We start from the raw sequence: 19,068 nt of genomic DNA, 5'->3' as shown, positions 1-19,068 counted from the left end.
AAATTACTGACAGTATTCTTAATGAGGTGATAACATCACTGGTAGCCTCTACCATTTATGAAGTACTTACTTGATAAATTCCGCTTAGTGTCTTACAAAAACATGGTAAGTAAAATAACGCAACACCATGTTAGGCAGAAATTACCCCCACTTTAGAGATTAGGAAACCGAGGCTCAAAGAGATTAATCAGGCTGCCTGAGGTCACTCAGTAAACAGAAGTCAGAATTAAAAACCTCTACATTCATAACTCACGTGCCCGGCTTCTTCATCTTCTGCTGATTCCTAATCACTAGCAACACTGGCGGAGAAGGCAACGGCAAGCCACTCCAGTACTCTTGCCTAGAAAATCCCATGGATGGAGGAGCCTGGTAGGCTGCAGTCCGTGGGGTCGCTAAGGGTCGGACACGACTGAGCGACTTCACTTTCACTTTTCACTTTCCACTTTCACACATTGGAGAAGGAAATGGCAACCCACTCCAGTGTTCTTGCCTGGAGAATCCCAGGGACAGGGGAGCCTGGTGGGCTTCCGTCTATGGGGTCACACAGAGTCGGACACGACTGAAGTGACTTAGCAGCAGCAGCAGCAACAATGGGGAAGGGAGAGGACCCTTTCTGCTCCTTTCTAGTTTTTATAAAATATATTTTAGTATTTCCAGTTTTTAAAGTATGTGATAGTGGTGGGCTGAATGTGTCTTTCACCATTAGTTGGAAGCTTCTGAATATTTTGAAAAATTGATAGGAAATTGTTAGGGGAAAAAAAGTCTTCTAAGATGCTTCCCATAAAGGCCCACATTTCCATTCTCTTAATCTACACTCAGGCTCAATCTTTAACCCCACAATTCTCTTACTTCAAACTCAAGAACAGTATCAGACTTTTGGGATAGTGCCTATTACAAAAATTTTAATTGCTGAATCTTTTTTTCAAAACTATCCAAAGTGAAGCCCTTTGTGGACTGAACTCTGATGAAATGGCCTCTTACTGAACTAATTTAAATAACGACCCCTCTTTGTATGGTTTCAATGCTCTTTAGACACACATGACCATGCAGAGGGCTAGCTAACTTCCATAGGTCTGGCTCAAAGTCCACACCAAAACTGTCTCTAAAGTGAAAGTTTTCTAGAGTAACTTTCTACAGAAGGAACCCTGTGTCCTACAGAACAACGTACAGCATTATTTTAGTTACATTAATTCCAAAACCATACTGAGACTGTTATTTAAAATTCACTGTTGGGGTCTTCTGGGGGATTTTGCCCTGCAGTCTTGCAGTAACCCCAATCATTATCACAACCGGCCAAGAGCATCCAGAGAGCCACAGGACTGCGAGGAAGACTGATGTCAGACCCCCAGCCCTCCACTCAACTTGGGAGGAAGACTCATGTTTTAGGAGAACTGGAGGATGCCCCTGAGCAGGGTGGCAGGCTGGCTTACTTCTTCTTCATCGTGAAGGGCTGCCAGCAAATTGACAGCGGGTTGGTTCATGTGACTCAGCCTCTGCAAAGAGCCCCGTGGGCTCCTGAGAGGGACAGTTCAGAAGCCAGCATCAAAACGATGCATGTGGGCCTGGCCAAGTGAACTGGTTCAAGTTTCACTGGTTGGTTGGCTTACTTGTTTTCACTTCTGTTTGCTTACAAACTTAAAAACAAGCTACCTACACACTGCTGCCACAGAGAATCTCCCACCCACACTGGAGTTCAGCTGCTACATCGATCGTCAGAAGGCCCTACACGAGCTCTGGGCAGCGTGCTGGGAAGGAACCGTGTAAATACCCTCCCCTGTCTGCTAAAGTTTACTCAGTGGCAGGACACCCCTGTGCCCCGGTGTCTTACCATGCAGTTCATAGCAAAGTGATTGTGCTGGGTCTGGAGCTCCATGGCGTGAGGGTGGCTGGTCCCAATCTCGGTGTAGCTGTTCAGAAACAGGCCCTTGTTGTGTGTGATCCAGTCAAACATCTACCGGGATGAAAAAAGACAACCTGGGATCACTCCTGAGAAAGAGAGGCCTGACACAGGCCCAGGAACCGGACCAAACCAAGGAAGGGTGGCGTCCTTTCACCGACAACCCCTGCGGCACTGGGGCATAGAAATTCTAGACTGCTACCAAGTCACAGTTCTGAACTTGCAGAAACTAGAAGACAATCTTACCTAGGGTGCTCCTTAGACAGATGAGGAATTAAGAAGTAGAAGTGTAAGGAGAGGTCATTCAGATCCCCCAGGCTGATTAAAACTCCAATCTTCTGACTCTCTGCTATGCTGAACCACATAATTAGCCACACTGCTCTTCAATTAGAGACCCGTTAGGTGAAATTACAAACTGACGGGTCTCTGGATGGGTGTTGCTCTGCCCACAGATTACTGACGGCAATTTCAATGACTAAGAGATTATGCTCTTTAATGCAAGAAGAATTAAAAAAAAAAAATTCCCTGTACAAACAATAAAATTTCCCGTAAAAATAAAAAGAAATGGGGAAATCTTTAACAATGACATCTCTCTTAAGATTCAATACAGATGCTACCTGGAAAACGACGTTAACTATATTGTTCCCAGGAAAACATTTAAGGGAAAAGAAATGATAGTCAATTAACACTGCTTCCGTGATGTGAACCAGAACCTAGGGACAGTCACCTGCTTGTTGAGTAGATTTTCGAGCACCTCTGACAAGGCACTACAGCTGAGCCTTGAACAACCCAGGCTTGAACTGCAGGGGTCTACTTACATGCAGATAAATGAAGTAAACGGAGTATCTATATTTTTCAATAAATGAAGAACCTGAATTTTCACTTTATACACCTTTAAGTGTGGCAAAAAGCAGTGTCCAACTAGAGATCACAACCTATGGAATCAAAAGAACTGGGGCTGGAGCCTTGATTCTACCAAACTGTTTCAGCTTCTCATCCCCGGGTGAGTCATTTAGCAACTCCTTTGTTTTAGAGGCAGTGAGCACAGTACGTGGATTTTCAACTGTGTGAGTGTCAACACCCCAACCCCCATGCTATTCAAGGGTCACCTTAAACAAATAGAGGTTAGAAGCTTACCAAATAATGGTACGGGATAAGAGTGCTGGACTGTCACCTTTCAAAAGATCCCTTTATATCAAAGACTTTAATGGGTTTTCTTAACTTTATAAAATATTTTCCTGTCCTTGAAAAGGATTCAGTGAGCTCAGATTAACACAGATCAATTCACCCACATTCACGGCTTGCAACCCTTTCTTCTAAGTAAGTGTCCTGTTTTCACGTTGCTGAGGCAGACAAGAGCTCACTCTGACCTGCTGGTTTGACAGGAAACTGTAAGTAATTATTGCCTGTTATTTCCCAGAAGTTATTATTCTTAATTCATTATTTACCTTTTATAGTGAAAACAAATTCAATAACGGATCTGAAGGGTATTTTCTCACTGGCTTTTCTGGGTGGAAGAGCAAGTATTACAAAAATACACACATAATTACTGCTTTCAATAATATATTCTGTAAAGTTTTCATTCTTTTAATTAAAAATATTCACGTCCATCTTACGGGCATTCTAAACCAAACCATCAGTAATTAACTACTCTAAGTTTCTAGAAGAGCCCTGCATGCGTGAGGAGAAACGCTGGAAAGCAGACTGAGGGGAGATCTCCGAACTGACTCTGCTGCTCTCTACCGAGGCCATGTGAGTGGCTTGCCCCTCCCCAGCCCTTTTTTCCTGCCCTTTCTCCCGACCAAACCGGCCTCGCGTGCTCAGACCCAGTGACCCAGGCAGCCTCCCTCCAGGAAGCACTGTAGCACCCCCGCCCCATCCGCTACCTTCTCGGCATCCTGCTCGAACAGCCGCAGCTGAAAGCACTGGTCCAGCTTCAGCTTGCGCACGTGCCACATCTGATGCAGATGCTGCCGCGTGGAGTGCAGCCGGTCCAGCATGGCGGACACCTTGGGTAAGAGGCTCTGCAGGTCTGCGTTGCCTGAGCCCGAGTTCTTTTTGGGAAAGCTGTCGCTGCTCTGAATCCTCTGCAGCAGCTTCTGTCCCTCTAGGTCCAGGTCCTCTATGGGGGCCTTAATCACCTTCTTCTTCAGCTGGGAATGCTCCTCGATCATGTTCCGTGCCCCCTCCAAATCCTGGGGCAACTCCTTCTTGGCGAGGATGTCCTGGAGCTCCTCCAGCCGAGAGAGCATGTGGGTCGCGTTGCTAATGTAGTCTTCAAAAGCAAGTCGGATCTCAATCCATTCTTCGTGGTTGTACTCCAGGCAGCCGTCAAACTCGGGCGTTAGCTGAGAAGGATCAACTACTTTGGTAAGGCCTTCTAAAGAGACCATATTTGTCTTAAGGGGAAAGAAAATCACGTGTGAGAAGATGAACTCATCTTACATGGTCTTATTACAATGCAATCTGTAACGCTTAACCACAGATTTTCAAACCTGAAGCAAGTAATCCACTGATAGAAAACATAACATACCTTGTGCTGGCCCCATTAAAACAAATGTAAATGAAAAGAAGCATTAGTAGACTCGGTGAAAGACAAATTCATTATAGCAACACATGGCTGTTAGTTGGAAAACCTAAAATAATAGAATCATGAATTTCATGACAGCTAAAGAAATCTTTCCAAGAATGTGGAAATTAACTCACTACGTTAGGCACACTGGAACATGAGTGACTTTTTAAAAATTTAGAAAATGCTCAAGGGTTAGCAAGAAAGCTGGCAGACGCCCTTCTCACAAAGCTGGAGAGAGAACAAATGTTTCTTTCATTTGCTGAGATCCATGGTGACTCTGAGCAGTGCAGATTTTTGTTTAATTTTTTTTTTTTTTTGATGTGGATCATCTTTAAAGCCTTCATTGAATTTGCTACAATATTGCTCCTGTTTCATGTTTTGGTTTTCTGGTTTCGAGGCATGTGGGATCTTAGCTCCTCAACCGGGTAACCAACCCGCAACCCCTGTGTTGGAAGGCGAAGTTTCAACTACGGCACCTCCAGGCAAGTCCCTGAGTAGCAAACGGGCTGCACATCACCTACATAACAAACGTTCACAAGGCTCTAGTCAGTTACCACCTAGGCGATAAACCTTCATCTCACCCTAACAGAATGTGATGCGGAGTTAATATTAAGTTATGATGCCTCAAGGAAAACATAAGGAGGGGGAGTTAAAGATGAAGACAAAGAAAAAGAGAAAAAATATATGTGGCCTAGAACCAAAAGATAAAACAGAGCAAGGCTTATGTTGGCCCACCTCTGTTGCCTCGAGTCTTTACAGCTGCGTCTCTGTGACGTTTGGTGTAAGAAATGGCAAAAAGACGCAGAGCTAGAAAGAGGGGCGGCTCCCGGCACAGCACTTTAGCCTGAAACGTGACCACAGGCTCACTGCCATCTCATCGGCCCAGACTTTAAAAACGTCCACGGAGCAATCACTTCACGGACGAAGCAGGTGATAATGCAGAGAGCAGGTCAACAGAAAAACCAGGGCAGGAAACTTTAAAGGCCCAGAGGGAGACAGCACGGTGAGACGAGCAAACACCTACAGACCTCACACCAACAAACGGTTTCGTCTCCTTAAAATGTGTATCATCAAATACAACACATTTTACATTCTGTGTCAAGGAAAGAACTAATATCTGACAAACTGTCCTCCAAACTCACTTCATCTTGTGTGTAAGATAAAGGCTTACTGGTTTCACCTTTCACCTAAACCTTTCAAGTGTGGTTTTAAATTCATGCAGATTTCAGGTTGAAAATCAGTACCAAGGAACCAAAATTTAAAATGCAATGTATGCATGAAAAGACTCTGAAAGGTGTAACATGTAACATCAAGCTTAAGAACTAATATTGTGTGATATGTTTAATACTAGTATTGTCGATAACCTTAAAATACATGAATACATTCACTGTAACCTAATGTTTGGGCAAAGTGGCTAGATGAACCATCTAGTCAACTAAAAATTAGCATTTATAATTAGGAAATATTTAAATTTTATTGCACAGTATGGCACGAATCAAGTTTCCAGCTGGCCAGAGTACTTTCTCCCCATAATATTCTCATGAAACCAACTGCATCACAGCCTTGTCAGAAGCCTGGGAGCCTAAGGAGAGGAGGTTCCAGGGGAAGGAGAATCAGGCAGCAGGTTGAGGGCTGTTTTACACACTGTCTGAAAGACAGCGACCTTGTGTGCTAACTGGACCCAGGGCTCCGCCCGGGGTTTAAAGGAATCGCTCCCTTTTTGTAAACGAGAGACCTGACGTATAAAATACAGAGCAGATGGTTAGCGCCAGCATTAATTAAGGACGCGATAAAAAGTCATCCCACACATCTCCTTAGGAACTCTGAGGTTGGGCATTTCTCCCTATCAGTCCCTCATTTCCACAGCTGAGGTTAACAGTGAGGCCTCAGAAGCCACCTAAAGCCACTTGTGCTCAACAGTAAAGCTATTTTATCCCATGAAGTGAAAGGAAACAGGCTTCTAAGATACACAAGTTCCATTCCAGCAACCCCACCACCCAGAGACAAGAGAAAGGGGACAAAACCAACCTGTCTTATTTAACATGATGACTAACTATACACGTCATACGTAACTAAGATACGCAGCTTTTGCTGGATACATGGTTTTGAAACATCTATAAGCAGCCTGCAATGACGACAGAAAAGCTTTTAATAAACCACACCTACTGGTTCAGTTGGTCTGGCTACACGGGGAAGTTACCTCAAATTCAAATTTAGAACTGCCAAAATTAGTCCTCTGTTTCTGCCAAAAGTTGTCTGGCTTGATTATCAGCGCGACGTGGATGCAGCAGGGGAAGGACTCCTGTAAGATCTTCAGCAGCGGCTTGATGGAGTCCCACTTGGACCCACGCATGTCCACAATCACCGTGAACCCTCGCTTGCAGACTTCTTCACTGGAGAGAAAGAAAAGGCAGGCTGACACCACGGCAGGGCTCGCCCTGTGTCTGGTCGGAGGCTGGCCCGGCGAGGTGGGCTCTGCCTCCGTCATCCTGCTGCCGGCAGGGCGGGTGCCTCCATCCACCACCTGGCCAGCCAGCGCTGGTACCCAGGGAGCTGCTGGACGCACAATCCTTACCGAGACAGTGTGGGTCTTAGCCGTGGTTCTCGCCCCGCCTGGTGCCTTAATGGAACAGGCTAACCGTACCTGCACAGGGTTCAGCCTCAAAAATGTTCAAGTCTTTATGCTGTGTCCATGGCTTTTGCATCTTGTCTTCCCTTTAGGAGAAGAGCAGTGACCACCCTGCCCATCTCTCAGGCCTTGTGTGCATTAACTGGTCACACACGCTGCCAAGTAAGGGTAAAGGGCCACTAAACAAGGACAGAGCCAGACAGGGAGGGAACCCCGACAGCGTGCGCAGAGCCGGGTGCAGCAGTCACCCGGGCCCCAGGATCGTGGGGAGCTGGGGCCACTCCCACAGCGTGCATGAGCTTTTGAATGTCCCAGTTTATTCCCTTTAACCTGCCCAGGACCCTGAGTTCCCTCACAGCTTCTCAGGTGTCGTTCACCAGCCCCAGGGGACCCCCCGTCTGCCAGGGTCTGGGGGTACACCTATTTTCATGGGATTACTGTGTCTTATTCGTCTTTTTCAGCAGGTTGCACTGAGAGTGCACAGGCCACAGAGAACACGGTTGCCTCTTAGCAACGCTAGGAGTCACTGTATTCTCTCCAAGTTCTAGCCATTAAACAAAAGAGCCAGTTTCTCTTAAGAATGTCCTCGATGAAGACATAAGAATTATGAACTCTATTAAATCTCAACCTCTGAGGACACAAGAAATGTATATAGAGCATATCTGCAATGAACAAAAAACAAGGACTTCCCTGGTGGTTTAATGGTAAAGAATCCACCTGCCAGTGCAGAAGACACAGGTTCAATCTCTGGTCAGGAAAGATCCCACACGCTGCAGAGCAATAAGAGACGCCACTGCAATGCGAAGCCTGTGCACCAAAACTGGAGTAGCCCTGGCTTGCCATAACTAGAAAAAAGCCCTCAAAACAATGAAGACCCAGCACTGCCATAAATAAATAAATAAAATTATGTTAAAAAAAAAATAAATAGAAAAAACAAAGTCCAAGTGTCCACATACATGGGTTAAAACTCCATAGTCTCCCCCTCACACCATATACAAAAATTAAACTCAAAATAGTTTAAAAAATTTTAAGACATGACATCATAAAACTCCTGGAAGAGAAAACAGGCAAAACATTCTCTGACATAAACTGCAGCAGTATTTTCTTAGATCGATCTCCCAAGGAAAAAGAAACAAAAGCAAAACTAAACTAATGAGACCTAAAGCAACGTTAAAGCTTTTGCATAGCAAAGAAAACCATCAACAGACCAAAAAGACAACCTACAGAATGGGAGAAAATATTTACAAATGATGTGACTGACAGGGGTTCATATCCAAAATATACAAACAGCTCATACAATTCAGTATCAAAAAAACAAACAAGCTAAAGAGAAGGGCAGAAGACCTAAACAGACATCTCTCCAAAGATGACGTACAGATGGTGGCCAACAGGCAGATTAAAAAAATGCTCAAGGCTGCTAATTATTAGAGAAATGCGATCAAAACTGCAATGAGCACCTCATACCAGTCAGAATGGCCGTCATCAAAAAGACTGCTAACAAATGCTGGGGAGGGTGTGGAGCAAAGGGAGCCCTCCCACACTGCTGGTGGGAATGCTGGGGCAGCCACTATGGAAAGGAGTACAGAGGTGCCTCAAAAGCTAAAAAGAGAGTGACCATATGACCCGGCAATCCTACTCCAGGACAAACATACAGAGAAAAATGAAAACTAGGGGTGCAGCCCAATGTTCGTAACAGCACCATGAACAGCAGCCAAGACATGGAAACAGCCCAGGTGACAATCAACGGAGAACTGGCTTATAAAGGTGTGATATATATATTTATACACACAATGGAATATTACTCGACCGTAAAAAACAAAGAAATATTGCCATTTGCAATGACACTGATGAACCAAGAGAATAACCTAAGTCAGATAAAGACAACTATCATACGGTACCACTTACATGTGGAATCTAAAAAATAATACAAATGAATCTATATACAAAACAGAAACAGAATCACAGACAAACAAACCCACAGTTACCAAAGGAAAAAGGGAGATGGGGAAGGATAAATTAGGAGCTTGGGACTAACAGATACAAACCGCTATACACAAAGCAGATAATCGAAACAGGTTTGCTGTATACCGCAGGGAGCTACACTCAGTATCTTGTAATAACCTACAATGGAAAATAACCTGAAAAACAAATATATATATATTTATATATCTGAATAATCCTGCTCTACAACTAAAACTAACACAAGTATTGTTTAAGTCAACTATACTGAAAAAATTTTAATTAAAAATTAATGTTCATTAAATCCAATGTTCATTGCAGCACTGTTTATAATAGCCAGGACATGGAAGCAACCTAGATGTCCATCTGCAGATGAATGGATAAGAAAGCTTTGGTACATATACACAATGGAGTATTTCTCAGCCATCAAAAAGAATGCATTTGAATCAGTTTTAATGAGGTGGATGAAATTGGAGCCAATTATACAGAGTGAAGTAAGCCAGAAAGAAGAACATCAATACCGTATATTAACGCATATATATGGAATTTAGAAAAATGGTAACCTGAACCCTGTATAAGAGACTGCAAAAGAGACATAGGCATTTAGAACAGTCTTTGGGACTCTGTGGGAGAGGGTGAAGGTGGAATGATTGGAGAGAATGGAATTGTAGCATGTATATTATCGTAAGTGACCAGTCCAGGTTCGACGCATAAATTTTCCTCTGTTCAAAAAAAAAAAAAAGAAATAAATACTTTTTAGTAAATAAAAAAAAAAAAAATTTTTTTAAATAAAGTGAGCCCACTGTAGACAACCAGAAAAAAAAAAAAGCACAATCTCAACTAAATTTAAGTCAATCTCACGCTCCCTTGCATGAGCTCTTCTGCTCTCCTGCCCTCCCCACTCCCCCACACACCATTCTTTTCCTCATCTGGACTCTCAGCATTAGAATAACTGACACTCCAGATTCCTACAACAATCACAGCAGTGCAAGAGGCCAATCACCAAAACATTCCCAGAAAGTCTGGGGGGAACAGAACCTGGGCAGGTGACAGCTCATAGTCCTAGGAACACAGACTGACCCAGTTGTCCCTGGCTTATCACTCCAGTGCGGGACGCAGTGAGGAGTGATCTGATTCACTTTTTTTTTTAATTTTCTGGTATTCTTTTTTTTAATTTATTTAATTGGAGGCTAATTACTTTACAATATTGTAGTGGTTTTTGCCATACGTTGACATGAATCAGCCATGGGTGTACATGCATTCCCCATCCTGAACCCCCTCCCACCTCCCTCCCCATCACTTTTGTATGACTTTGAACTTAAACAGAGGTCACCCTTGGCTCCTCACACAATCGCTTTTCCTGTCTCAAGCAGGTCCCGGGCCAGGATCCGGGGAGTGTCTCAGCCTCCTTCATAAATCCTTAGAGGCAGCTGGCACTCCCAGAAATGTCTCCCGAAATCTCCCAAGTCACTGAAATGAAGCGGCCTGGCCTCCCTTGGGCACTAATGAGGTCTGCTATCCTGCAGGAGTCCATTCAGTCGGAGCTTCTGGGCTCCAGAGGTCCTCAGGGCTAGACCAGCCTGAGCAGGAGGAGGTCTATGCCTGCTGCCCAGTGGGGACCGGGGCTCCAGACCCTCAAGTCCTGCTGCTGCACCCCAGAGACGGTCAAACTGCAGCACTGGGTTCGATGGTTGTTATCAGTTGCTGTTTAGGGCCTGGGCTTTATCGGTCTTCCCCTCATTGAGGTCAATTCTCTGGCAGCCTGTCTTTCTGTTCACAGAGCGATATGCAGTGTGTACATAAAACTACAAAGCCACTCCACTTGACAGGGGCTTAGAAGGAATCCTGAGTAACTCCAGGCTTAACAAAAGGAACGAGCCGGAGAGAGACATAAGAGAAAGGTGCCCTGAGCTTGCACGGTTTCACCTGCCTCTGCGATCCAACTCAGAAATTCCCACCGGGGACTTCCAAGGAAAGCAAGCAGCAGACCAGCCAGGCTGGGAGTACCCAAGCTTCCTACCCGTCTGTCTTTACAAGTTGAAAGTGAGGCATTGTGAAGAAAGCAGTGACGTGCAAACACCCCCAAAGCCCATTCTAACTTCTGAGCATCCGGTGAACAAGTACGGCTACTACACAAGGGCTCTGGGCCATGCCTCTACCTCCAAAACACTGCTCATTGGAAATTGAGACTTATTAACCAGGTATTTTATAGCAGTTTTACCTAAAAGCTTCATTTTAGCTGTTCAGTTCAGTTCAGTCACTCAGTCATGTCCGACTCTTTGCAACCCCATGAATCACAGCACGCCAGGCCTCCCTGTCCATCACCAACTCCTGGAGTTCACTCAAACTCATGTCCATCAAGTCGGTGATGCCATCCAGCCATCTCATTCTCTATCGTCCCAGTCTCCTCCCACCCCCAATCCCTCCCAACATCAGAGTCTTTTCCAGTGAGTCAACTCGTCGCATGAGGTGGCCAAAGTATTGCAGTTTCAGCTTTAGCATCAGTTCTTCCAATAAACACCCAGGACTGGTCTCCTTTAGAATGGACTGGTTGGATCTCCTTGCAGTCCAAGGGACTCTCAAGAGTCTTCTCCAGCACCACAGTTCAAAAGCATCAATTCTTTGGCGATCAGCTTTCTTCACAGTCCAACTCTCACATCCATACATGACCACGGGAAAAACCACAGGCTTGACTAGATGGACCTTGGTTGGCAAAGTAATGTCTCTGCTTTTTAATATGCTGTCTAGTTTGGTCATAACTTTCCTTCCAAGGAGTAAGCATCTTTTTATTTCATGGCTGCAATCAGCATCCACAGTGATTTTGGAGCCCCAGAAAATAAAGTCTGACACTGTTTCCACTAGATTGAAAAAAAAAAAAATGTAGATAAAGCTAAAGTCCTTTTTCAATGCAGGTCTCTAGAAAAGAGAAAGTCTTCTTTTTTCATTTCCTAGATGAAGAAGGTATCTTCTTATATGGATGTTCATGAAAGAATCAACTCAGTTTCACGTGATTTCATTGATGACCAAAGACTGATTTCCGTTTAGTTGCTACGTATGTATGCGCGCACAGGCATGCATACTCAGTTGTGTTCAACTCTTTGTGACCCCACGGACTGCAGTCCACCAGGCTCCTCTGCCCATGGAATCTCCCAGGCAAGAATACTGGAGCGGGGTGCCATTTCCTCCTCCAGGGGATCTTCCCGACCCAGGGATTGAACCCATGTCTCCCGCATCTCCTGCATTTGGCAAGTGGACTCTTTACCATTAAGCCACCTGGGAAACCTTAGCTACTATAAATCATTCTGAAGAAGACAAAACATTCTAGTTAGTATAATTCACGTGTTAAGAGCAATAAACAACTAGAGATATACCAAGATTAATGTGACTTCATCTCTGTGCAGGAGTCCCAGGTACACCAGCTAGAAATTCCACCCTGACTTCTCTCTTACTCATTTCATGGAAAAGTTTCCTTGCAAATTAATCAAATGAAAGTCAGTCTATTACTCTAATTGTTTTGTTTCTTTAGGAAGGGAGAGGGGAAGGGCAGGTGTCCCAAATAACAATACTCAAAACTAGTCACCGCCGCTTAGATCACACAGATGATCTTCAAGGCCGTTCTAGTGGAAAGACAATCAGGAAGCCACGCAGAAAAAAAAAAAAAACAGACAAGAAGACCTGGCTCTAGAACACGTGGCAAGAAGGAAATGATTTGAGAGAATAGCATTGAAACATGTATATTGTCATATGTGAAATAGGTCGCCAGTCCAGGTTCGATGCATGAGACAGGGTGATCGGGGCTGGTGCACTGGGATGACCCTGAGGGATGGGATGGGGAGGGAGGTGAGATGGGAGTTCAGGATGGGGGACACACGTTCACTCATGGCGGATTCATGTCAATGGATGGCAAAACCACCAAAATACTGTAAAGTAATTAGCCTCCAATTAAAATTTAAAAAAGTTTAATAAAAGGAAAACAACTGAAGGAAAGCTGAAAGGCGGATATGAAAAACAGACGTTACCGTACTACAGCTGAGGCCGCTACCATGGGCAGACACCATGCCGGGCACGTGTGTAAATAATCTTATTCAATACGATGATCTAAGAAGCACAGATTACTATCACAAAGATCTGGAAATGCATAAATATAAGTAACCAGGCCAGCTGTCTGACTGTCCACACACTTTCCCGGACAGCACTCTCTCCACGTCTGGGAATGTATGGTCCTGTGTGGCCAAGGGGAAGCAGAGGCCCCTTTGTATCGCAGAAAACATGGGGAGCAGTGGATGGTGGTGGACTGAGATAGGAGTCCCACAGGGAGCCCCCTCCACTGTCCGGGACTGTTCATATCACCCTGAAACTAACAGCAGATTATAAGACTCAGAAACTAAGAACAAGCAAGCCAGAAGGTAGGTCCCACCAAATTCTCACACCCTGAACCTTCTAATGATGATCGCTGATCCCTATGACTAAAACCGGAGTGCTCCCACCTCTGCAGGCCCCCTGGGGGCAGCGTGGCTCTTTTCCAGTCACTGGAGGACCTGAGTGGGCCTGGAGAGGAATCTCTTTGTTGCCACTGCTATTTGGACCACTGTGAAATCTTCCTCCGTTAGCACTTGATAAATGCATCCTCTCTCTTACCTGCTCATTAAATGAACCAAGAAGAAGAAAATGGCATTTCCTATTGTCCAGAATTGTAAATACAAAGGCAAATCCAGGAAATGAAGTGAACTAACTATGCTCAGTGGTTGTAGGGCCACATTAGAGACAAACAAGAAGATGTTGGAGATGCACTGTATTTTCTGGGGAAAGCGGACAAGATGGGAAGAAAGTGATCATTGTTGGAGCCCGAGGACAGGCACGAGGGCGCCTGCTTCCCTCCAGTTCTGTTTACGCAATTCCCAGGACAAAGTTTTGTGTCTCCATTTAAAGTGGGTCATCAGATGATCGACAATATACATGAATCAATTTTTCTATAGCATCAATGAAAGAAGAGGCAATTTTTAAATGTTTACAGTTAATACAGATTTCAAGACCAAAAAGCAAGTTGCCAAGGTTATATCCAGAATTCCAACAATGTAACTGCTCTTAAAAGATCACCTGGATGGAATTCACCTTGCTGTTCATTTAAACTCTACGACAAGCATCACTGAGGGCATCAGGGATTTCTTTATATTCTGCACTGTCCTCGGGCATGGCACATGGCATGCAGTAAGAGCTCAGTAAGAGGTGGCCACAAACCATGCCGTATTTATAAGTGACAGAGCAGTAAATTACTTCTAAGACTCCTTCCAACTCTATGATTTCAACAGTTCAAGGAAACACCAGAGTAAGATAAAGGGGGACACTTTTCCCACATTTTTAAGCCTGTTAAGGGGCCCATTCATGTGTCATCCATGACGTGTGATAGCTTTCCCACAAAGGATACCCAAGAACGCCAAGAAAAACCCAGGAGCTCCCTCTGAAGGTCAGACCATCCAGACCAGAGCTGACTTGCCACAGCCACGGCGAGGAGGGGTCACCAGAGGACAGGGCCATCTCCCTGGCTGGTGTCAGCCTAAGGGGGTCGGGAGCGGTCACCAGCCCCCTGCGGTGGGCATGTTACATCTGCCTGCACCCCGAGGATCCACGAAGCAGTCTCGGATCAGGGCCCCCACCACCTCTGTGCCACCGCTGCCTCGGGCGCCACACCCTTACGTCCCAGCCCGGGGAGGGGGGGCACCCCACCCCACCCCCCGAGGAACTCGGCCCCTCTCACCCCGCACCCAGGAGGGAAGACGTCATGGGAGGCAAACGGGGAGCAAGAACGTGACTCCATCGTGGCAGCGCCTGGCTGGGACCCAGCTCCGGGGGGCTGGTTTCCCGGCCAGGGGCCCGATGGGCGGCCAGCAGCCAGGCCGCCTGCGCTCACCTGGGGATGCAGGCCAGGTAGGAGATGAGCCTCCGGAGGTCCTCCTGCCGTATTCTGTCATGGTTGCTGCGGGCCGGGAAGGTGAGGATGGGACCCCCGCGCTTGTCTCTGCCACCTGCAAACACACATGTGCACGAGGTCAGGCACCAAGGGGAGGACACGGCTCCCGAGGTGGGGCGGCCGGCATCGCCATCGCCCGCCCGCTCTGCCGGGACCAGCGGCGAGGCCACCCGCATGGGGAGGGGGTCCCAGCACCCTGTCTCCTTCCTCCAGCGGGTCTGTTCCCTCCCTTCCTCAGTTCCACGGTTGGAGAGAATCGAAGCTCACGTTCACGTGCTTCCTCCACCTTAAGTCTCACCTGCTCACACACACCCTCCCTCCCCCCGTCTCCATCCCTCAGTCTGTCTGCATCTCCGCTTCTCTCTCCTCCAGCACTCTCTCCCAGACATTCGAAGCGCTCTCTTTACTACCAACCAAACTGGGCTTTAAATCTCAACAGGAAAAGACAAGGTTGTTCACCAAACTCTGTGTGGATGACGACTTCAGAGACGCTGCATCCCGGCCGCCCTCCCCGCTCAAGGGCAGTAGCTGAGCCCTGTGGTCAAGCTGCCCCACGCCCTCCAAAAAGCCACACAAAAAACAAAAGCGAGAGGGAGACATTGGCACAAAGAATTTTAAAGCAGAACGAAATTAGCTTAAGAACTTTATAAAGATTCATTACATATTAAGTACAACTTTCACGTGACAGGCCTTTGATAGAACGGTAGAAATATTTCTCATTAACATATATACACTCTAAGGAAGTCTATGAGTATATCTGAATATTTTTGATGGAACTGCCACAATTATTTTATTATTTCTATCAAGGGTCTCAGAAAAAAAACACAGAAAGAAAACTGTTGTTTTCCCAACAGTATACTTCATTTAATTTTACAGCTCGGTCATGTCTTTTCAGAAGTACAGTACTGAGATCGCAAAATCCAAGCCTCGATATGAAACTTTTCATTATTTTCTCATCTTAATCATTTACCTTACCAGCAAAGGTAAATGAAAATGCAAACAAAACAGGAGATCACTTTAAGGATGCTGAAAACACATTCAGCAGAACATGTTGGTATTTTAAAACACATTTTGCCAACATGGGTCTTTACAATGTCCTAGGATGACTGATAGGCTTCCCTCGTGGCTCAGCGGTAAAAAAAAAAAAAAAAAATCTGCCTGCAACACAGGAGACACAGGTTCACTCCCTGGGTCAGAAAGATCCCCTGGAGAAGGGAATGGCAACCCGCTCCAGTATTCTTGCCTGGGGAATCCCATGCATAGGGGAACTTGGCAGGCTACAGTCCATTGGGTCGTAGAGTTGGACACGAGTTCCTCCTAACAGTAATGACACTTAATGCTGATTCTGAACGCTTAAACTGACCTACGTGTACTGTTAAGTCGTGCAGTCCAGAAGAGTGTTAAACTACTTACAAAACCAGTAACTCAGGTATTAAATGTGGTCAACGACTAAACCACAGCTGACACATGCTAGGTATGGCATCGAGAGCTCTGATCTGATAGTCACAATGATCCTGTTCGTTTCCTCATGTCAGCTTGATCGTGAAAGACACTGAGATTCAAACAGCTTAAATAAAGTCCAAGGGACCGTGCCAGCATGTCACAGCTGGGCTCTTCGCCCTGACAAGAACTTGTATAATTTTTCAAACTAGTGGCTTTAGTTCTTCCTAAGTAATAAAAATATCAGAAGGAAAACTAAATGATGGGCTCCTGGGCCTTTTATATGAATGAAAGGTACTCTTAAGGGCGTGAAGTGGTACTGTTGTAAATGACAGAGTATCATTACGAAGTTATCTTCTAAAATACATATCATTGGCTGCAGTTTTTTTTTTTTTTAATACCTCATGTCCCCAGTGGAGAAGGCAGTGGCAACCCACTCCAGTACTCTTGCCTGGAAAATCCCATGGGCGGAGGAGCATGGTGGGCTGCCATCCATGGGGTTGCACAGTGTCAGACACGACTGAAGCGACTTGGCAGCAGCAGCACGTCCCCAAGACAAGACAGGTAACAACTGCAGTATTTATTTCCCAATATCTTTCATTCTTTTCAAAAACGAATCAATCTCTTTAATAAAAAATATTCTACATCAACATATATTACAGAAACTTGAGTTTTAAAAAATATCTATTTGTATTAACACATTCACCCCACTTTTGGTAATCAGAACAGCATCGCACATTGCTCAACACCACTCTGAACTGCTTTTAGATGCAACATAATAATGGCACCCCACTCCATTACTCTTGCCTGGGAAACCCCATGGATGGAGGAGCCTGGTAGGCTGCAATCCATGGGGTCGCTAAGAGTCGGACACGACTGAGCGACTTCACTTTCACTTTTCCCTTTCATGCATTGGAGAAGGAAATGGCAACCCACTCCAGTGTTCTTGCCTGGAGAATCCCACGGATGGGGGAGCCTGGTGGGCTTCCGTCTGCGGGGTTGCACAGAGTCAGACACAACTGAAGTGACTTAGCAGCAATTATGGTTCATCAGGGAGACTAAATGCCCATGACCCCTGCTCGAATGGCCCCCCTTGGGGGTCGTCATATCTCTCAATGTGAGCAAGGTGGGCTCCAGCATGGCTATGAAATAAAGTAGAATCCAGAATCTGCCCATCAGAGACAGTCACGGGGGAGTCAACCTGTGTGTGCACACCGCACAGAGTCATGCTATTCACTCCAGGGGTGAGGATGCAGATGTGTGCAGAGTGCTGGCTGCCCCTGCGACTGTCAACCAGAGACGTTCCTAAGCTGCTGGTGCTGAGGATGACCCGGAGACCTGCCAGCAAGCTCAAAAACGAGCCCTTATTCGTGTCGTAAAAAAGAGCTTACCTAAACCTGAACTTGAATTTTAAGATAGAGAGGGGAAAAATCAATTTGTCTTTTTTCCCTTTCGCAGAAGAGTTTCAGTAAACTCACCATGATTATTTTAAAACTTCATCAATAATCGCTTATGAAGTAAAAAATGGCATATGTGTACTTAGTTGTGTCTTGCTCTTTGCGACCTCATGGACTGTAGCCCACCAGGCTCCTCTGTCCATGGGATTCTCTAGGCAAGAATACTGGAGTGGTTTGCCATTTCCTTCTCCAGGGGAATCTTCCTGACCCAGGGATCGAACCTGTGTCTCCTGCACTGGCAGGTGGATTCTACACCACCGCACCACCTGGAAAAATGGCATATTCGCCACAAAGTCATTGAATTATCTGCTTTCACTTGCAAACCTCCCTGTATGGGAGTGCATCTTCTGATCTGGGGTATGTCACAGTCAGTGACAGGCGGGTGCCAATCATCCAGGGATCCCTCCCAAAGGGGTTAAAATTTTACAAATCTTAGAACCAATGAAATGCGCTAGTATCACTTCAGAAGAACGTGGTCTCTAAACCTCAGAGAGCTTAAGAATCAGCTCCACAGATGTCTGTTTATATTTCCCAAGATTTAACTTGGTTGCCAATATCACAGAAGGTACACAAACGAAAATACTGACCAGGTTAGGAAGCAGAAAAGCCCCAGGCTCACAGTTCTTGTTCCTGAACTTACAAAAATAATGACATTATAGTTCATAAAAGCTCCATCTACTAGACATACTCTACCTGTCTGATGTCAACTCCGTCTTATGGTGAGGTGGGAGGGACAGAGTCCCACTTTGGTGGTGGTGATGATGGTTTAGTCCCTCAGTCGTGTCTGACTCTGTGACCCCATGGACTGTAGCCCACCAGACTCCTCTGTCCATGCGATTCTCCAGGCAAGAGTACTGGAGGGGGTTGCCATTCCCTTCTCCAGGGGATCTTCCTGACAAAGGGATCGAACCCAAGCCTCCTACATTATCGGCAGATTCTTTACCGCTGAGCCACCAGGGAAGCCCAAGTCCCACTTCACAGATAGGAAACCCAGTGATAAGAAAAGGGCAGAAAACCCATTTCCTGCACCTACCAACGTCTGTCTACTAAGCTGTCTAGGAAGTTTTACAGTCTCTGCACCTCTGTGCAGAACCAAAAACCAACAGCTTGTTAAGGATTATCTGTCTATCCAAATGCTTGGTTAGT

At 45.6% G+C, this 19,068-nt stretch overlaps 1 protein-coding gene across 4 annotated transcripts in view; it reads right to left on the bottom strand.

The window, feature by feature from the left end:
• TRIO (trio Rho guanine nucleotide exchange factor) overlaps positions 1-19,068 on the bottom strand; it is a 362,249-nt gene that overhangs the window by 208,891 nt on the left and 134,290 nt on the right. For all 4 annotated transcript variants that reach the window (XM_055422254.2, XM_055422251.2, XM_055422253.2 and 1 more), the window contains exons 3-6: positions 14,966-15,080; positions 6,670-6,862; positions 3,784-4,296; positions 1,829-1,951 (exon numbers count right to left, since the gene is read on the bottom strand). In XM_055422254.2, the coding sequence (XP_055278229.2) occupies positions 1,829-1,951; positions 3,784-4,296; positions 6,670-6,862; positions 14,966-15,080 (944 nt within the window). The remainder of the gene's footprint in view (positions 1-1,828; positions 1,952-3,783; positions 4,297-6,669; positions 6,863-14,965; positions 15,081-19,068) is intronic.

Source organism: Moschus berezovskii, chromosome 18 (genome assembly GCF_049115385.1).
Source record: "Moschus berezovskii isolate FMDL1 chromosome 18, NW_MosBer_1.0, whole genome shotgun sequence".
NCBI classification, from domain to species: domain Eukaryota; kingdom Metazoa; phylum Chordata; class Mammalia; order Artiodactyla; family Moschidae; genus Moschus; species Moschus berezovskii.
The sequence above is the reverse complement of the archived record's forward strand: the minus strand, read 5'-3'. Positions and strand labels throughout refer to the sequence as shown.